At 39.8% G+C, this 20,578-nt stretch overlaps 1 protein-coding gene across 16 annotated transcripts in view; it reads right to left on the bottom strand.

Annotated features, from left to right (window-relative positions):
- The window catches only part of ANK3 (ankyrin 3), a 530,179-nt gene that overhangs the window by 108,025 nt on the left and 401,576 nt on the right, over positions 1 to 20,578 (bottom strand). For 9 of the 16 annotated variants that reach the window (XM_081157602.1, XM_081157591.1, XM_081157599.1 and 6 more), the window contains 6 exons: positions 14,416 to 14,613; positions 9,309 to 9,407; positions 6,821 to 6,919; positions 6,638 to 6,736; positions 5,772 to 5,867; positions 984 to 1,056 (listed from right to left, as the gene is read on the bottom strand). In XM_081157602.1, the coding sequence (XP_081013728.1) occupies positions 984 to 1,056; positions 5,772 to 5,867; positions 6,638 to 6,736; positions 6,821 to 6,919; positions 9,309 to 9,407; positions 14,416 to 14,613 (664 nt within the window). Of the gene's footprint in view, positions 1 to 755; positions 819 to 983; positions 1,057 to 5,771; positions 5,868 to 6,637; positions 6,737 to 6,820; positions 6,920 to 9,308; positions 9,408 to 14,415; positions 14,614 to 20,578 lie in introns of all 16 variants that reach the window. The other 7 variants (XM_081157598.1, XM_081157588.1, XM_081157600.1 and 4 more) reach the window with 1 other exon arrangement.

The following is a 20,578-nucleotide window of genomic DNA, read 5'->3' as shown; positions in this document are numbered from 1 at the left end:
AATATAAATTCTATAAATTAAACGTTTAATTATTTCAGTAAAGTTCCATGATTTGCCATCTTTATTATATGCATGGTAAAAATGCCAGTTTTTCAATGAGCCTTTTAAAGATGTCATTAATTAGTATAATCTATATATATATTATGACCTGGTCAAAGGTATTGATTTTTAAGTAAGGCAGAAGACAAATAGTTTCTTTTAAGCACATGAAGTATAACTATGATCATTTACATTTTGATTCCTTTCATGAGTCAATATTGAAAATTTATTATTTTGAAAATAATTTTGTTCAAGTTGAGTTTCATTATTAGTTCAAGATCAAAAGGGGCTTTTACTACAACGCTTAGGAAAAAATCTTAGAATGGGAAACTGATCCCTTATCTATAAGGATACCTTCTCTTGTTTATTTAAAAAATATTTTAGCTATAAGCATTAATCAGTTTTCCCTTTCAAGATTTTCAGATGTACAATAAAAACACCAACTTCCTGCTTAATAGAAACAAATAGAAAGAGACTAATCCAGATAATTAGTGAGACTTGTATTTTCAAGCTGAAAAATGGGTTCAAGAACTGATTCAAGGAGACACAAAGAAGACAATCAGTAATATCAAATGTGTTGTTTAAATGACACACAAATTAATAATCTCAAGATAAAATGAAAAGTTAGTAACTCAAGGAAGTGTTACATTTCAAAGATAAGAAATGGAAGATAAAGATGGTAGTTAAGTTTCATCACAATAAAAATTTGCAAATACCTTCTTCAACATCTGAGATACATTCGCCATCACTGAGCATTTCAGGGGCGTTGGCTTTACGAACTGCATGATTTAAGTGAACAGCATAAGTGTGTGGAAAAAGCATACTTTTGATACCACAACAACACATTCCAATGTTTTTTCCAAAAGCATGTTTGCAATGAATTTTCTTCAGGAAACAAATACACAGACACTCAATTATTAGGAACTCAAAGGAGGTTTTCTTACCTTCATCATCAGACATATCAAGGACTTCATTCATCGTTTCTGGAACATTCATTTTGTGCTTCTCCGTGACAGTCTAGTGACAATAACAAAAAAAGGCAGTGACTTTAGTGTAAGGAGAGTGCGTGTTTTAATGAGACTGTATTTCTTTCTAAACTATTTGGTTTGTTATTAGCTGACTTAGGTATTGCTTATTCTGAAGCCCCACATGTAAAATGACACTGTCCTTCAGGAGCTCTAAAGCCCTCACTATTTACACGGCAGAGAACAAACACAAGCTGAAACAACTTCAGGGACAAAGCACACCAGCTACAAGATTTAAGTCCCCAAGAAGGCTTTCCAAAGGAAGAGAGAAGGGAGATATCGCCTATACTTTTTCTATGCTTTTTCCTGGTCTGATGAACGTGCCACCTCATTCTATTAAATGTCTTGGTTTAAGATAAACCAAGTGAACGACAAGAAATACATGTCTTCACTACTTGTCAAACCAGCCATTTATTTTGTCTTTCCCACCTATGTGTACATCTTAATTCCCAGAATAAATCAGTTTTAAGATTGCCTCATTTACACAATTTAATGACTATATATATGAAGAAAATATTTTAGAGGTAATGCATTTGCAAGAATATTTTAACCTCTGCAAAAATTTTAAAGAAGGGGATAGTGCAGAGAAAAGGCCCTACTGAATCTCTCACCTGCTCTGATAACTTTTTCCCTATAGAGACTGTATCCATCCAAAGACACTGAGAGTATCACTTGTTAGAAAATCTCAGTGACTTAATGGTTTCGTTTCGAAGAGTCGTCTTTTAATTCTGATCATATGAAAGATTACGGAACAAGGGAAGGTATTCACTTAAGGCAACTGAAAAAAAGCTACGTGCTTAAAATTAAGAAAGTAAAATCCACAGTTTCTTATAGTTCTTACAATACTTGGTAAATGTGATTGCACACCCTGTCCTCAATGATCATGTTGAAATACAGCCCTATTTGGTGCTTCTTCCAGCACCTAATACTACAATTAAGCATTTTTTATTTTTATTTTTAAAAAACTTTTATTTTTATTAAATATATCTTTATTGATTTCAGAGAGAGGAAGGGAGAGGGAGACAGAGATAGAAACATCAATGATGAGAGAGTCATTGATCAGCTGCCTCCTGCACGCCCCAGACTAGGGATGGAGCCCGCAGCCCGGGCCTGTGCCCTGACTGGGAATTGAACTGCTATCTCCTGGATCCTAGGTCGACGCTCAACCGCTGAGCCACGCCTGGCTGGGCTGAACATTTTTTAAATTAAGCTTTTTATTTTAGAACAATTTTTGATTTACAGCAATGTAAAGAGTTCACCAAATTTCCCCCATTATTAACATCTTACATTATTAGCATGGTACATTTAGCACAATTAATGAACCAATGTGAATATATCCTCATCAATTAAAGTCTCTATTCAGATTTGTCCCGTTTTTGCCTAGAGTCCTTTTATCTGTTCTAGGGTGGCATCTAGGATCCCGTATCATCTTTAGTTGTCATTCCCCTCTTGGCTGTGAGGCGTTCTCAGACTTCCCTTGTTAGTAGGAACCTTGGCCATTTTGAGGTGCACTGGTCCGGGGTATTGTAGGATGTTTCTCAGCTGGAATCTGCCTCATGTCTGCCTCATGATCAGACTGAGTAATATGGTTTCGAGAGGAAGACCACAGAGGTCAAGTGCCATTTTTATCACATGCCATCAGTGTCGACGGTAACCTTGGTCACCTGGCTGAGGCAGAGCCTGCCTGGTGTCTCCACTGTGAAGCGACTCTATCCCCTCCCAGCCCCCTTTCCACCCCGTTTCCTTTGGAAGGAAGTCACTATGTTCAACCCGGACCTCAGCAGTGAGGAATTATATTCTACCCCCCGCCAGGGTGAAGTATTCTCAAAAATGAGTTGGGATTCTTCTGCCTGAGAAATCTTTCTTCCTTACTTATTCAGTCATTTATTTATCTGTGTGGAATGAGGGCTATTTATTTTATACTTTGCACTATATTCCAGTACTATTTATTTGTTTTTGCTCAAATTGTTTCAGCTTTCAGCACTGGGGACTCTTTCCGTTGATTCCTGTGTCCCTTTGACATATCTCCGTCATTTTGTGTGTGTGCTTATTTATTTATGTGTTTATTTGGGTTGGGGGGTGGTGGAGGGGATTTCTGTATTATTATTATTTTTGGCATTACCAGATGTTCCCAGCTCATCTTGTGTATTTCCTACCCTGGTTCTAGCTGGATTCAGTCATTTCTCCAAGGAGCCCTGGTTCCCTTTATTAGACAGTGGGATCAGAAACATATTTCTGAGTGATAGATGTACTCTGCTCATTGCTACTTAGGGAACTGAGTATTTTAAACATCACAACTTAAACAGCTTCATTTATATCTCTTGAACATCAGCTTCTAGATAGTTTTCTTTGCTGCTTCTTTCTCAGAATTGCAACATCATCCATGGTGCTGCTATGGAAGATGCAGCCTTTTTTTAAGGTATTTTTAAAAACTCAAGTCTACCTCTGGAGACCATGGGAGCCCAGTAACTGTCTGTGCAAAGGTCTATGTCTGGTGGAGACAGTGCTGTGTTTAGTGAGTTTAAGATCACAGACTCCACCCTGAATGGCGTCAATCCTCCCATAAACTGGATTACATGCAACTGCTATAGCAGAGGTGACAGGGTGGTGTCTCAGCTTGAAATAGTGTCTCATGTACCACAGTGCTGGGCTAAGTCTTAGGGACTTGGATGGGCTGTTTTCTAATCAGTGTGAGTGCTCCACGTGGTAAGAGCCTCATTTCTTCCATTAGGCCAATGGAATCATTCCTGTTAGCATGAGTCCTGTCTTCCTTCTCTTGAAGAAACCAAGCTGGCTGATGAGGCTGAGAGTGAAATGGCTTAGCCCCCACATACCTTCTGTTTTTTGCAGGAACCTGTGCCTTGAAATCCTTTTTCAGAAGATTTCCTGAGGCTATCATCTGACTTTCTCTGTCCCTAACTTTATTTTCTCCTACAGTTTCTTTGGTATCAACAAAGCATGTGGAACTTTTGGACTGGGTGACAAAGTCAGTTACATTCAATCACATAAGAACTATTCTGTGAGTTTCCATTCCCATAGAATTCTATGTATTTGCTGCAGTGACTTCAAATCTTTCGTAGCCTGGTGGCACTTGGCCACTGTTTACCATCTTCTCCTCCCTCTCATTCCCCACTCTACAAAGAGCTACATGAGGTGTCTACAAAATTAAGGTTATTAACATTATTTAAATTCCTTTCTGGAGAATTTAGTAATAAATTTTAAGATAATGAAAAAATCAAGAGGTATGTGAAAGCAACATGTGGGAATTTATCTTCTACACCAACTATATCTTGAAGCTAGAAATGTGCCTGGAAGAGGGAAAAGGAGGGATAAGTGGCGAAGGAAGGAAACTTGACTTGGGGTGGTGAACACAGGATACAATATACAGATGACATATTAGAGAATTGTACCCCTGAAACCTATATAATTTTATTAACAGTTTCACCCCAATAAACTCAATTAAAAAAAAAGTGCCCTGATGAATAACCATCATGTTAGTCCATTAAAACTATTGTTTTCTCTTTTACCCATTACCCAACTTCTCTCTTGTAATCAGGAGGTCTATTATTTAGTTTCTAAAATATGTAGATAGTCAAATAACTCAACCTGCAGGTAGCTAAAGAGCCCCTCAACTTATGTGTTTTATTTTATTTTATTTTTTTCATTTTAGAGAAGGGAGAAACCTCAAGAAACATCAATGTGAGAGAGAAACATCGATCAGCCGCCTCCTGCATGACCCTTATCGGGGATCAAGCCTGCAACCCGGTGACCTTGATTGAACCCACGACCTTTTCGTGCACAGATGACGCTCAACCAACTAAGCCACACTGGCCAGGGTAACTCATGTGTTTTACATGAAGCACTGTGTATCCAAACTATTTGCAGATGCTAACTGTGCCTTCTTTCATGTTGGAAGGTAGTAGATGAGAATAGGAGGCCGAGATGGTATTCCAAGTGTGTGCTTGTGTGCTGAGTCATGTGGTCAGGAATAACTCAGAGAAGGCTTTGATTTGGTGCAATATGTGCTCTTGATTCCAAACTTACCAAATTCTGATGCAGTTCAACCAGAAGGGGTTAACAAATGACTTATCTTAGAGGTTGCAGCTTGTAAAGACATATCTGATGCAATAAGGCCTCCTGATAAAGATTTACTTTAAATTTTAATAAAGCAGCTATTGCTTTCCTTGTGAAAATGCCAATACATGAACAGAAGAGGAGTGACAGTGGTGGTAAAAATCAATGTGATCCTATCTCTAATGTTTTATTTTATAACAATCTAATTTTTTATAATAATGATAATGGTATATCTATTATCACTTGTGAGTTAAAATATTTCAAAGAACCAACTCAGAATTTTCAATTTTCTTATATTGCCAAAGAAGGATGTTAAAACATTTCTGCCTTCATTTTGTTAGAACTTTTCAAAATATTCAAACAAATAAATAAATAAATGTAGCTTTATATGGAACTAAAAACTCCATAGCTACTAATGCAACTTTTAAAGTGGTATTTTTAGCGTTTTAAAGTTTTCTTAACAGTGGAGATGAGAGGGTTGCTATGCTGACTGCCAACAATGAGGTGACAACATCTGGGAACATGGCTCGTAGTCTCTGAACAGAGGAAAGACAGTTCATCTCTGACAAGCCCAGGAAAAATCCACTGCCTGAGAAGTGGCTAAGGTAGCCAGGTCGGGCATCCACTACTCACCGTGGTGGTAATGGTCTCCTCAGTCACCACCTTCAGCGTGTCCACCACTGAGATGTAGCCAAGCCTCCGGGCAATGGCCAGGGCAGTGTTCCCATTCTGGCAAGAGGGAAACGTGGACAGGGAGTTAACAAGTCATCCACGCGTCTCTGCCTGTATGTTTCCACGTGGGTCACCCATACAAATCCTAAAGCGAGTGTCTCACCAGTTCCACCCCATTGTCACATACAAAACGCTGTTCCATCAGAGACAGTTGGCATGAAACCCACCTAACCTATTCCTATGCATACAGCAGAGTCTGAGCTGCTACAGACAGAATCCAAGAAGTTCCACTTTTTTTTAAAAAAAACAACACATTTTCATAGATTTCAGGGTTTGAGAGAGAGGAAGGGAGAGTGAGAAAGAGATAGAAACATCAATGACGAGAGAGAATCATTGATCAGCTGCCTCCTGGCCCCCTACTGGGGATCGAGCCAGCAACCCGGGCATGTGCCCTGACTGGGAATGGAACCCTGACCTCCTGGTTCATAGGTCAACGCTCAACCACTGAGCCATATTAGTGGGGCCCAAGAGGTTCTTAATGTCCTAAGTAATCAAGAAAACAAATGTATATTTCTTCTTCTTATGTACTTCCTACTAGGTGACAAAGCAATCAGTAGTTTTTAAATGTGAAACACTAATCACAACTCTCTCTCTGGACAGCTCAGAACAATATAATGATTGTCCTTTCCCCTTCATTCTGCTGAATGCTTGCTCATGCCTATTAATGGAAGCAGAAAAACAACATTGGTGCACAGTGAAAAATGTAAGAAGAGACTAGTGCCCAGGCCCCTCGCCTCCCTCTTCCCTGGCCCGCCCTTGGCTCTTACCACAGTGAGTTCATTGGGGGAGGCGTTGTTCTGAAGCAAGACGTTGATTATATGTGTATGTCCTTGTTGAGCTGCTTGATGCAATGGCGTGTACCCATTCTGCAGAAGGAGGATGGAAGAAATGACTCATTTCCTCGGACAAAATCGATGATTTTGGTGGATACGAAGGAGAAAGGAGTTTACCTTGGTTTTGGCATTAACTTTTGCAGAATGCTGCAGCAGGAAATTAACAATCTTGATGTTTCCATAGTGGCAACCCACGTGGAGGGGGGTGTATCCCATCTGTAATTACATATTTTTTAAAAGAAGCATCACAAGTATAATTTTAGTAGCAGTTATCCTAAATAGAAGCAAAACTGTCATTTAACCTTTCTTTTTGATCTGACAAAAATAGTTTCTCCCTATAAAAGAACAAAAACAAAAAACACCCTGGATAATTCTCAAAGCTAAGTCTTAGGTATAAACAATAATACCGCCTCACATGTAAATAGTTATCCATATCACTTCCCCAAGTGCTCTTTCTTGCATTGGCTCATTTTATTCTCATAACAACTTCTCAAGACTGGAGGGAAAGATGAAGTGATTGACAGCCTAGAGAGACTGGTTCAGCGGCTTCTTGTGGAGCGATGAGAAGAGTGTTTTATGGGAAGACTTGGACTAGAATTTATTGAAAGCTCTATTCTCTAAAAGTGTTAAATCAAGGTTAAAAAATGAAGTGGCTGGAGATGATTCAAGGCAGTGGGTGATCATCAGAATGCAAGACAGAGATAGAAGGGAAGGAGAGAGAAATACTAAAGCTCAAGAGGCTGTTGCGAGTTCAGGAGGCCTGAGAAGTCCGAACCTGACCCAGGTATATTTGCTCTTGTTCAAGTGCCCTGCCTAGCCAACTACAGTACCACAGCTTGATAACCGCTGATGTAGGCAAAGCAATGGGTTGTTTCTCAAATGAATATCAACGATGCCTGAAGGGTTATAAAGTCTATTAAAAAATATATAACATGTATGTGTGCTCTAGACAATGATTTATTTATTTATTTACTTATTTATTTTTGAGAGAGAGAGGAAGGGAGAGGGAGAAAGAGAGAAACATCGATCAGCTGCCTCCTGCATGTTTCCTACCGGGGATTGAACCTACAACGTTGGTATGTGCCCTGGCTGGAAAAAAGAGCAGGTAACCTTTTGGTGCATGGGACGGGACATTGCCCAACCAACTGAGCTAGCGCAACAATGATTTTTAAAAATAAGGATTTTCCAGATACCTTTCTAGATGGACACATTGTAATAGACACCACTACACAATTAAGAGACAGAGAGATGCTTTCCTAAGCGCATCACTTGTAAAGGTCAGGAGAGACATTTACTTCAAAAACATTACAAGTGCAAAAATGATTACCGACTGTGACCTGAGTTGGGCTGGGTTAGGAGGAAACCCTGGTAGAGACCCAAGACTCTTAGTCTGAGGGGTCATGTGTACAAACTGGGAGCAGAAGGTGCACAGCACCCTCTCCTCTCCTTCCAACCTGTCCTTGAGAATCACTGCCATACCTCTTGCTGCTGTTAATCCTCACCTGAGGATACTTTTTCCATTGATTTTTTGGAGAGAGTGGAAGGGAGAGGGAGAGACACAGAGAAAGAAACATGGATGTGTGAGAGACACATAGACTGGTGGCCTCCTGCATGTGCCTTGACCGGGGCTGGGGATCGAGCCTGCAACTGAGGTATGTGCCCTTGACCAGAATCGAACCTGGCACCCTCCAGTCTGCAGGCCAACGCTCTAACCACTGAGCCAAACCGGCCAGGGCTGCACACCTTTTAACCTGGCTAATTCCTGGCGATACTTCAACATTATCAATACCTTCACTATCTGTTCATACACCTCAGAATCTATATTATACACAAAAATCTCTATATTCACAATATTTAACAAGCATTCATTTTTATGTCCAAAATGTGACACATAGAAAGAAGAGTTATATTTTAGAGTAGATAAAGCAAGTTTGATATGAACAGGTAACAAAATTAAGCACTGAAAGAAAATGTTCAGGGAAATGAGATTAATATGAAGTCATATCTTTGATGATGACACAAAACATCCATTTTTTCTTATCTGAGCTTAAAAGTGTGTCATTAAGTGAGATAAATCAAATTTTTTTCCGTTTTGAAAAGAGCTATTTTGGCAGAGAGGGAGAGAGAGGGAGATAGAGGGAGAGAGATCAAGACCAACACCACACACACCATAATGGATTTAGCAAGTAGTAATAGTTGAATAAAATTTAATTTATTCTTTTTCATAGACTATGCCTGCACAAAGTTAGAGGTCACAAATTACTGATTTTTTTAATATGCATTTTTTACATCAGTCACAAAAGCTAAAGAAAGGTATAAGCTTTCACAGTCTGCCCTTGAAGGGCTGATGTGTTGTAACAGGACCAATAGCATTAACACAGAAGAATATTAATATGCAGCTGGGATAAAATACCCAGGCCATTAAAGATAAAAGCATCTGGGACACTAGAATCAGAGACCTCAGTGTCCCTTGCACAGATATGCACTGGAAATACTATATATAAAAGATATGATGGAGGGTTGGTCCTTCCCCTATAAAACTGCACTTGCTTCCATACAGGGGCCACTAAAGGACACTTTGTACGGGCGCATTGTTTTCGTATACCTTTGTCTGGGCGTCCACGTGAGCCCCTTGGTTGACGAGGACTTCAGCCACATTCACTCTGTCTTCTTGAGCAGCCAAATGGAGTGGGGTCAGGCCACTCTGCAAGAGTCAAAGGACAGTCACTTTATAGGAGGGGATGCAGGACACAGAGGCGTGTATGAGAAGCATTTCATAAATTCCAGGAGAAAAAGCCTAGAATTTCTATGTTAAAAAAATTCTAGAGAATAAATGTGCACACTAGCAGTGTGCCAACAATGTTATCTACAGGCTTAATGAAAAATTTCAAACACTCAAAGTGGAGGGAAATGGACTGAACTCTGTACTCATCACAGACTCAGCAGTTAGTGAGTTTCCCTGCACTTGTTTCACTCGGCCCTATTCCCTTTCATCCCCTTTGCACAGAAATTTAAAGCAAATCACAGACACTATACCATTTCTCCTACACACTTCAGTGTTCATCTTAAATATGAGAGTTTTTTCAAAATTATGCTACTTTAATACATTACCAGTGATAATAGCTTTGGCAAAAAAAATAAAATAAAAATCATTTGTAAATTGAAAATTTACAAATCATTTGTAAATATTATTGATATACAATAATATTTTCTCTATTAAATATTAATACTCAAAACTGACAAATACTTTTTGTATGTTGCTTCTGCGTAAGAAAGATGGCCTGTGAAATGTAATATAAATGCTATATTGTGAGAATTTCCAGGTCATTTGGATGGTGTATGGGTTTAATAAGACTAAATATTTGAAACCGACTGTAGCACAGAATATGCAGACTATGTGGTTGTTTTGATGGGAAAAAAAATTCCTAAGACCATGCCCTGGTTTAAAAATCTTTGCTGTGGTGAAGTATTTTTCTCATAAATAATAACTAAGAGAAAGTGAGTTTTCGTAAGTGCTTCTAGATTATTTTCTTTCATCCATTATGAACACAAAAGTTAATATCTGGAGGCTTTCTTTCTCCCACTCTGCCATCAGTGCAATGAGAATATCAGCCTGTCCTATTTTTCAGAGAAACGTACTGAACCAAAAGCAGCATCAGGAAGGGTTCAGAACCCTCTAGATCAGCGATTTTCAACCCTTCTCATCTCATGGCAAATAAACTAATTACTCAAATTCTGTGCACACCAAAAAATGTATTATACTTTTTGCTGATCTGACAAAAAATTAGGCATAATTTTGATTCATTCACACAAGACAGCTATTGTTGTGTTGGCTGTTGTCATTTTTTAATTTGACAATCTAAGGGAATAGAGGTCAGTGCCCCTGACTAAATAGTCAGATATTGCATGTTTTAAAAATCCTTGTGGCACACCGGTTGAAAAATCGCTGGTCTAGATGCTGCACATTATATATTTAGAGGCTACTATTCTGTCAAACAAAGGACTCAGACAGGGTAATCCGCTCTTGACTTTTTAATAATGTCTATAGAATTTTGGAGGAAGCTCACTCAGACTGAATTAAGGGAACAAGTGAAAAGGAAGACTGATGCATTCACTTCAACTCCAAGAAAAATAAGCCAGGGCCCCAGTGGCACCACCCAACACTGACATCACAGAACAATGTTCCATGTTCTACTCTAGAGGAAACAAATATTTTTACTCGTAACACTTTGTAAAAGTGTCACGGTCACCTATTCTAAGTTCGAGACTTTTCGGGACTCTGGAGAGACTTTACTGGGGTTATCAGCACACTTTGGGACATGCCCCCTCTCCCGTGCTCCCTCCACGTTCACGCGCTGTGGGTTACCATCTACCTGTGACAGGCTCACTTCCGACGTTCTCAGGCTCCCCCCCCGCCTCACAAAGGGCCTCATTGTTACATTTATGTGCACACCTGCTCTATAAAGATCATCATAATCCTGCATTTCAACCCTATTTTCTTGTCTGTCTTCCTCAAACCACTGTGAGCTTGTTGAGGCAGATATTGTATGTTTAATCTCTATATATCCAGTGTCAAGTATCCAGCTTTTAATCCATCTACTAATTGAAGAAATCAAAGGACAAAATCAAATATCTTTTGGGTAAAACAGAATATATTCAATCAAGAATATTTTATTTTTATATTCATGATTTTGGTTAAAAAGATTAAAAAAAAATAACGTGATGGTTAAACAGCTTTGTTTAAGCTCAGAAGCGATCTGCTAATCTTTCATGGGGTTTCAACCATTGCTCATCTTAAAAATGGCATTTATTAGAAAAAGAGAGACCACCATCAAGTTAAAGTAGCAACAGCTCTGTTTAATATTCTGTTTGCTTTATAAAGAAATATAGCTACTTGTGGTCTACAAAATCCATGTGGGAAAATAGCAACATCAAAAGCAAAAGCAAAGCAAATCAGACATTAGCACTTTAGCAGTAATTCAAGCTCATGGTCTCCTTTCCTTAAAACTGCTGGGAGCTGCTGGTTTCTAATGAGGAAAGAAGAAAGTAAAACGATGAAGTGTTTAGTTCACCATAAATTTTCATGAAAGTTAATTTTTTAGTTAATATTTACTTTTTAGCAAGGAAATGAAGTCCAGTGCTAAATGGGAAGATGGGATGGATAGGTGGGAAAGACTGGAGGGACAGTAACTGATGTTTAAAACTCTGGCAGCTCAGGAAAAAATGACAGAAAAATTCCCAGAGCTCCCTAATGGATAATAAAGTTCTGTTGATCATCTGCTTTCACATCGAGCTTATTTCATATTTTATACAGAAAATTATAAGTGAGAAGGGAAGCAAAGATTTACAAATGCCATTGTACTAGGCAGTTTCTTGGTTCTGCGAAGTTCTTGAAAGTTCCTAACTACCGTGTGCTAATGGTAAGCCAGCTGACCTGCTCTTTAAAATTTCCTTGTAAGTATCTCTGCTTATATATATTCAGGAAGGTGGCTGGTGGTGTATTACGTATGTCTTTTGGTCTTCAGAATTGCCTTATTGATGTCCATCCTACCAAAGCAATCACTGACAAATTCTTTCCATAGTATTTCAGCCTAAAAATATTCCATGACTCTAAGGTGAAAAAAAATGTGTGTGTGTGTGTGTGTGTGTGTGTGTGTGTGTGTGTATATATAGTAACAACTTGACTGGAGAATTTTAAAGAAAAGAAAAAGTCAATTACACTGTATTTTGGTATCAAACCTCCTTAAATGTTAACCTGTTAGCCAATTGTTAAGGTCTATGTTGTCTTTGGGAGAGTTAATGAGATACAATATTCTGGGTTCACAAGAGAAAATATACTCTAGTGGATTCCGGAATGTGCTTTGATTTGTGAAGGCCAGGATCTCTACCTTGTTTCGTTAAGTTGAATTTTGCAGCAAACTCTTAGAAGCCTGGTTTATATACTGGTATTGAACCTTAGAAAATTCAAAAGCTCAAACAAATCCTGATTATAATAACTATTTGAAATTGCTTTGTGATTCCCATTAATGTCAAGACATACATTCCTAAAAGGGATGGTTAAAAAATATGAGAAAATCAAATTGATACACCAGACAAACATGAAATGAAAAAAGTGTTTGCTCTGTAATGATCAAAAAGGATTTTCAAGATACCAAAACTGCATTCCTTGGTCTCTTATGTAAGTCATTTGGTCTACAGAATTTGTTAAATTACAACCTTGGGAATTCAGATTAGTGCAGAATAAGCTTTTTTCGAAACTGTGCAAAGTCCAAAATGAATACGATTATTTTTTTCCACTTAGAAGGTGTTGCATGTTATCTAGTTAATCCCCATGACATCTCTGTGAAGTAACTGCTGTCTTTATTTACAGAGGATGAAACTGAGGCTCAGAGAGCTCACCTAACATGCCCAAATGACACATCTCCAGTAAGAGTCAGATTTAGGATTCAAACCCTCTGATTCTGAAACACAGGCCACATATGTTAAAAATAAATTACTTATTTGTCAAGTTAAAACTATTCCTATGTTGAAACTCTACTCCAATATCTGAGCTACAGCCGAGAAATGCCACAGCTGTGCCATCACTAACTGGAGAAGAAAAGCTAAATTCCAGGGAGTTTGGATTATCAAGAATTTGGGGGCATTCTTGCAGGGGGTTGTGTTGCTTGAAGACTTACAACATCCGTCCCATGTTCTGGGCAGATCTCAGACTAAGGTATTCTTAAGATGTCAGCCAGCCCTAATTCTCTGATATATGCAATGATACTGCAATAGATGCCTCTGGTCAATTGGGGGCTGGCCCTTTCTTCTCTAATAACAGGAATGTCAAATATGAGGACAGGACTTTGAAGAATTTTGGGAATAGTCTTTACGAGTTCCTCGGAACTGCAACTTACATACGAAGACTAAACGTGTAAGCTAACAACCTTTCCAATCTACTGAATCAGAGGGCTACTTTAAATTTCTGTTGTTAAAATGAACTCTCTGAAGGGAAGCACTGCTTCCAATTTCTTCTTGTAAACTAGGACTTAAACTGGGACAGACCAGGAGTAGGTGCCCAAAACATGTCTGTGGAATGAATCAATAGGCTACCATTTACAACTTCTTACTGGCTATACTCTGGTGAAGTGACAGTGTTGCTCTTTGAATTAACTTCATAACAAAACTTCATGTTTTTATTTTTTTTAATCCTTACCCGAGGATATTTTTTCCATTGCTTTTTAGAAAGAGTGGGGGGGGGGGAGAGAATCATCGAGAGAGAATCATCGATGTGAGAGAGACACATCGATTGGTTGCGTGCTCCACAAGCCTCGACAGGGCCCAGGGATCAAACCTACCTGCAACCGAGGTACGTGCCCTTGACCGGGAATTGAACCTGTGACCCTACGGTGTGCAGGCGATGCTCTAACTGCTGAACCACACCAGCCAGGGCAAAACTTCCTGTTTTTAGATAAACTTTGTGGACTTCATTTTCATGACTATATGCTACTCAAATGTATGACTTTGCAATTACTGACCTACCATTCTCTCACTGTTTGAACAGATTGCTTCCAAGTTTTTGCTATGATAAATAACACCTTGGTGAACATCTTCTTGCAATATTACACCTTACACATTCTATCTGACCCAGATTTTCCGTGACTTCTTAATGACCTTTCCGGGGAGTGAGGTTTTGTTTTATTGCATACTCTTTGCAGAAGGTAAAAGGTTACCTTATTGCTCAGGTTCACGTTGGCATTTCTGCTGAGGAGCAGGGACACCATGTCCACGTGTCCCTCCTGAGCTGCAAGATGGACAGAAGCAATTCCTTGCCGGGTAACTGCGTTTGCATCAGCACCATATTCCAGCAGAGTCGTCGCTATGTCCATCTGGTTCTTTTTGGCAGCGATGTGCAGTGGCGTATAACCATTCTGTCAACACGAATCACTTGATCACATGCCCAGCAACAAGATAAAAATGTGTGCAGTACATTGTGAAGTAGTACACCTCCCTTTCTAGTGATTCCTTTGATGGTTTAAGAAAAATCATGATTAAATAAGCAAACACTGGTAAATCAAGCAGTGTCATTAATGTAGTGCCCTCACGTCTCCCACATCTACCCAGGGAAAGTAGGATACTTCTAAACAGTTTAATACAAGAGTCAGAGTACCACCAGTTTTACAAAAGGAAATATAGGGTTTCCTCTTACAGGTAGTTATGTTAGTAGGTGCTCAATAATTACTTGCTTCATTTAAATTGGGGGTGAGAGGAAAACCTACCAGGAAACAACAAACAATATGGGACATATTCAGGTCCATTATTCCACCTTGAAAATCCCTTTGATGGCCATTTATTGCTTACACGTTGAAATTTTTAATTTTCCTGGTAGTTAAGATGCTATAATCTACCCCTATTTGATGCTCCGATTGCCTCTTTCACAAAACTCCAGTCTCTGTGCTACACTTCAGCTGCGTCCATCTCCAGAACAACACTGCTCATGTTTCTGTCTTGCCTACTCTACCAAAAATCCTCTTTCCAAACATGCCCTCTGGGCCAGCACCTATCAGTTAAAGATTCAGTTCAAGGGTCCCACCCTCATGAAGTCTTTTACTTCCCTCTCCCCTCCTACACCGGTTCCCCACTTGGCTGACTCCAAAGTCTGGGAGATATTTAGTGTCTATCTTAGATATTTAGTAATATCTATTATTATTTACATATGTGTCTCCTCCTACTAAAATATAAATTTATTGAAGGCATGTGTTGTGTTGTATTTGTCTTTGTATCTCTAGTATCTCATAATGACTGGAGAATCCTCAGAATTTGAGTCAAGCTTACTAGAGCTTTGAGAATATTCTCTGATCTTTCTCATGGCTGACCCTTAATACTCAGAGGAAAAGGCAACCCAAATTCCTTTGACAAATTATTAATTAGCTGTCCCTCAGGAGCCTTCAGAGTGCTCTGCCCTGAGAAAGAAAGGTCCCTTCCCTTAGAGGACCTTGTCCTGCTCACAGTCATTTTTTTTTTTTAAATCCTAATCTGAGGATATTTTTCCCATTGCTTTTCAAACAGAGTGGAAAGGGGTGGGGGAGGGGGGAGAGAGAGAGAGAGAGAAATACTGACATGAAAAAGAGACACATTAATTGGTTGCCTCCCACACGCACCTCAACTGGGGCTGGGGATCACGCCTGCAACCGAGGTATGTGTCCTTGGCTGGAATCAAACCCAGGACCCTTCTAGGGCACACAGTCATTTAACAGAAATGCAAGATTACATTTTGACTTGAACATGAATCTGACTACATAAAATATGTCAATAAAAATTAGACTAATTTCTATAGACAAGAGGATTTAGAGAAAAGAGAAACAGAATCCAAGGATTTATAATTGGGAATATGAGCCAAATCCAGACAGCGGATCAGCTGCAATCTTTCCAAGCCACGCGGGTGCGTCAGAAACAACACAGAAGGCAGCAGGTGCTGCCCCACTGATCGGCCGGCCTACTGCAATTAACTCGCATATTTAAGTCACCGGCATGTCTCAGCAGGAGAGCGTTTCGCACTTGACAAATGCTCTTTCCGTAATCGATTGTAGAGAGGTAATTGAGACTATTGGGTACCAACCCCTGAAAGTGGAAATGCTACTTCCAGACTCTTCTGAAACCAGCCCCTGTCAAACGGGATGAGCCAGGGTAGGAGACAATTTTATATCCCTATTTTTAGTTTTGACCTATTGCCATGTGGAAGCTCCAGCTGACCTGGGAAGCATTTGGCCCTGTGCTCAGACACACCCTTCAGCAATGGCCTTCAGAAATGAGAGCTTTGGACTGAGCCCAACTCTAGAGTGAGTGACAGGAGGGAGTGGTCACCCACCCCAAGCCTGCATTAAAAGGAAAATTCACAAAGCAGTGCTGAAATAGGAAATCTGATTAGTTCATAAGCTTCAGACCAGCTAATAAGAGTGGCAAAGGCAAGATAGAGTTTAGCTGCTTATAATGCATCTTGTCATTTTTTTAAATTGCTTTTGCTACTCATATAACCTTCAAGTTGGTCACTTCTCAAACCCTAAAGGCAGATTAGTATCCTTTGAGATGTGACAATCCTCTTGACTACTTGTAAGTTCACCAAAAAAAATCCTAGATTCTAAAAATACGAATCTAGAGAAGCTCTGGCATCTCTGTCACGCAGGCCAATTCCAGACACATTACTCATTACCACTCAGGGTTTACCTGAGCGCCTTACCTGAGATAAGGAAAGCATAAATCAAGGGGAAAACAAATCATGGTATTATTTTAGAATGGAAAGTTAATCTTGAAAGACTTTAGAAACATTTCAAATAATAAACAAATAGCTCATCTTGAGACCTATAATGGGATTTTCTAAATTTCCTTAGTGTTAGACAGCCGTGAGCAGAGGCCAGGTACAGAAAACTCAGGTATGGAGACTCAGCAGGGCAGAAAGCCCTGGATGCCTAGCAAGGGGCAAAACTGGGAAAACAAATACCTTGTCCCCAGGGTAACCTATCCTCCCCCAGCATGTGGCTGGTCATGTGGTTTAGACCCCCTGAGCGGTTCCTCCCTAAAGATAACATCTAGGCCTCAATTGTATTTCAGCTCCAGGCCCAGAAAAGCAGCAAAACCAGACAAGTGGCTCCATAGCTGCTCAGGACCAGCTACATTGACTAGTGACCTGCCCTGGCACCAACCAATTAGTGGAAACCACGACCCTGAAAGAGCAAACCTGGAAAGCTGATGAATATTCTATTGAGACCCTTCCCTGAGACCCTCTCCAAAGATTTCCACCTGCAAGGAAGAGATAAATATGCTCAGGACAAAGGATCCAGCTCACGCTCCCCACCAGGGGAGCTGCCAGTGCCATCTCCTTCCCCTTTCTTCCCTCCGAGGGGACCCCACAAGACTTGAAAACCAGGGGAGCAATGGGCAGTGGCAGCTTGTCCTGGGCTTACCCCCCGAACCTATCTCCAAGGCCCCCTTTTTCTCTGACTCCTCGGTGATCCAGAGCAGCCCAGCCCGGGCTCTCCTGTTGCTTCTTCCATGAACCTTCCTTGTCCCACTGTCCTAAGTATATTTTTGCTGCCATCAGAGACCCAATACCCTTTGGCTCAGTGCTGTGTAGCCTTCCCTTTGGGTATCCCCATCCCCACCCTCTTTCCTTAAATAAATTCAATTTTTCTTTATTCACCGTCTGAGGTGGCTATTTAGCCTGCCTGTGCACCCTTCACTTAGTTCTTTCTAATTTCTAGAAAGTACAATGATTCTTACCTGCCACACTAGAGGAGACAGGTGCATTTATTAGAAGAGAAATAAAGTAGTGAGAGATTCAACTGTAGAATAATGTTTGTATTTTTTCCTCTTGATGTAGAGGACAAAGCATATCATTTCAAGAGGAAAACAAAAGCAAATGTAATTTTAAATGATCGGAAGTAATATATTTACATCACACTTTCTGCTTTTCCCCCAAGAATTTCACAGTCTTTGCTGATTCATATTAATAGATACATTGTACATTTTATGGAAGAGAAATCTGACAAAGAATAAATTAAGGCTCACTATCGCTTCCACAATTAGTGCCCAGGTTGTGCCTAAACTGAAGCCAATCCTCCTGTACAGTATCTGCCTCCGGAAACAGATCAGGCTACAGTGGATTATAGAAGCCCATCTACTTTTTAGGTAGCCCCACCCACATTACCTAAAATCACATCATGGTTCTAGGACAAGTATGGCTAAGAAAATATGCTGTCAACCCTAAAAAAGAGAAGAAAGGGCGAGAAGAAAGCATCACGTACTCTAAGAACGAAGAATGTGAATTAAGAGTTCACATCGTCACTGTTGTCATATCCACATGCTAATCGTGCCCTATTGAGCCCTTGTCCCTCGTTTCTCACTAGTGCCAGAATTCAGAAATTCCTGAGCTCCCTGGAGAAAGGAGGTTATTTGCCTACCCTATCTCCATTCTCCCTCTTTCCTTAATAAATGAAACTTTGGTGTTGTGTCCAGACCAAAAAAACTACATTTCCCAGCATCCCTTGCAGAAAGATGTGGCCAATGAAGTGTAAAGGGAAATGTGTGGGTGGAGCTTCCAGGAATACACTACTACAGCCGGTTTTTTCTAAAGGGACCCTGTGGACCGAGCAACAAAAATCTCTGGAGGGAAAAATCAAAAGGCTGCCTACCACCTGACTTTTATGACATGTGAAAAAATTGACTCTCATCAGTTTAAACCACTGTGCTAGGTCTTTTTCCTAGCAAATGAAAACAATCCCTAACTGATAAAACTGCCTTTGCTCAGGATCAAAGTTGAAAAAAACGCTCCTGACCAGGATCACTGCCCCGGAAAGTGGGGATAGTTGGAAATGAGGAGAGATGGCATTCCAGGGGCTCTTCTGAAGGCCACTGTGCTGCGGGAATGAGAGTGAATGTCCCTTTAGAAAAGCTCCTGTTCAATTGACTGTAAAAGCTTTGCCCAAGGCTAAAGGACTGTGCTAAGGAGTTAGTTCAAGAACTGCTTCTTAACTCTTTGTCAAAGACGGTTTGCAGTTACAAAACCATGAATACAAAGTCTTGTTGGACAAATTTAAAGCTAAAAAATCAACTACAAATATGTCAACTATTGACTTAAGAGTCATTTATGGATGGAAAGGTGGATTGGATTCATTTTGTTGCACTTATTTTATAACACGTGTTAATTCTAAAGTGCTTGGCAATAGCTGTGTCAAAATTATTGCCCTCATGTGAGAAATAAATAGTTCACTTATTAATTATTTACTATCTACCAAGAATCTACAACATTAAAAAAGTCGCCTAGGCTGAAAGGGAATAGTAAAATGAACTGAAATGAAATGGACAAGAGTTAAATTTCATTATAAATTGTTATTGTTTTAAAAATTGTGGTAAAGTATACATAACCTAAAACTTACCATTTTTAACTATTTTTATTTTATTTTTTATTTTTTTAAATATATCTTTATTGATTTCAGAGAGAGGAAAGGAGAAGGAGAGAGAGAGATAGAAACATCAATGATGAGAACGTCATTGATCGAGCCCACAACCCGGGCATGTGTCTTGACCGGGAATCGAACCCCGATCTCCTGGATCCTAGGTTGACTCTCAACCACTGAGCCACACCAGGCCGGGCTACTATTAAATTCATTAAGTACATTCCCATCTTTCTCCAACAATTAGCATCACCCAGCTCTAAAATGAAACTGTACCCACTAAACATCAACTCCCCATTTCCTCCTCCCCTCAGACCCTGGCAACTAGCATTCTACTCCCTGTCTCTGCATTGGTGGCATCACACCATGTCTGCCCTTTGTGTGACTGGCTTCTTTCTGTTATCATGTCTTTGAGGCTCATCCATATTACAGCATGCGTGAGAATTTTCTCCCTTCTTAAGGCTGAATAATACTCCTTTGTATGAATAATCTACATTTTGTTTATATAGTCATCCTTCAATGGACATTTGGCTTGCTCCCACCTTTTGACTATTGTCAATGCTGCTGCTAGTTTTTCTTTCTCTTTTTTAAAAAATATAGTTTTCTTAAAAGTCAAGGCATGGCTTTTTGGTTACAAAGAATGTCAGAGCCTGAAATTACAGAAGAAAAGCTGCATTTCGATGCAAAGCAAGTTTGAGGGCTTGATTTTTTATTTTTATTTTTTTTAAATCCTCACCTGAGAATATTTTTTTCCATTGCTTTTCAGAGAAAGTGGAGGGTGGGGAGAGAGAGAGAGATATCAATGTGAGAGAGACACATCGATTGGTTGCGCCTGCAACTGAAGTATATGCGAAGCGAACCCTGGGACCCTTCAGTCCGAGGGCCGACACTCCAACCACTGAGCCAAACTGGCCAGGGCAGAGGCTTGATTCTGAATGGTTGATTT

This window comes from Miniopterus schreibersii, assembly GCF_964146895.1.
Source record: "Miniopterus schreibersii genome assembly, chromosome: 14".
Lineage (NCBI taxonomy): Eukaryota > Metazoa > Chordata > Mammalia > Chiroptera > Miniopteridae > Miniopterus > Miniopterus schreibersii.
This window is presented reverse-complemented; position numbering and strand designations above follow the sequence as displayed.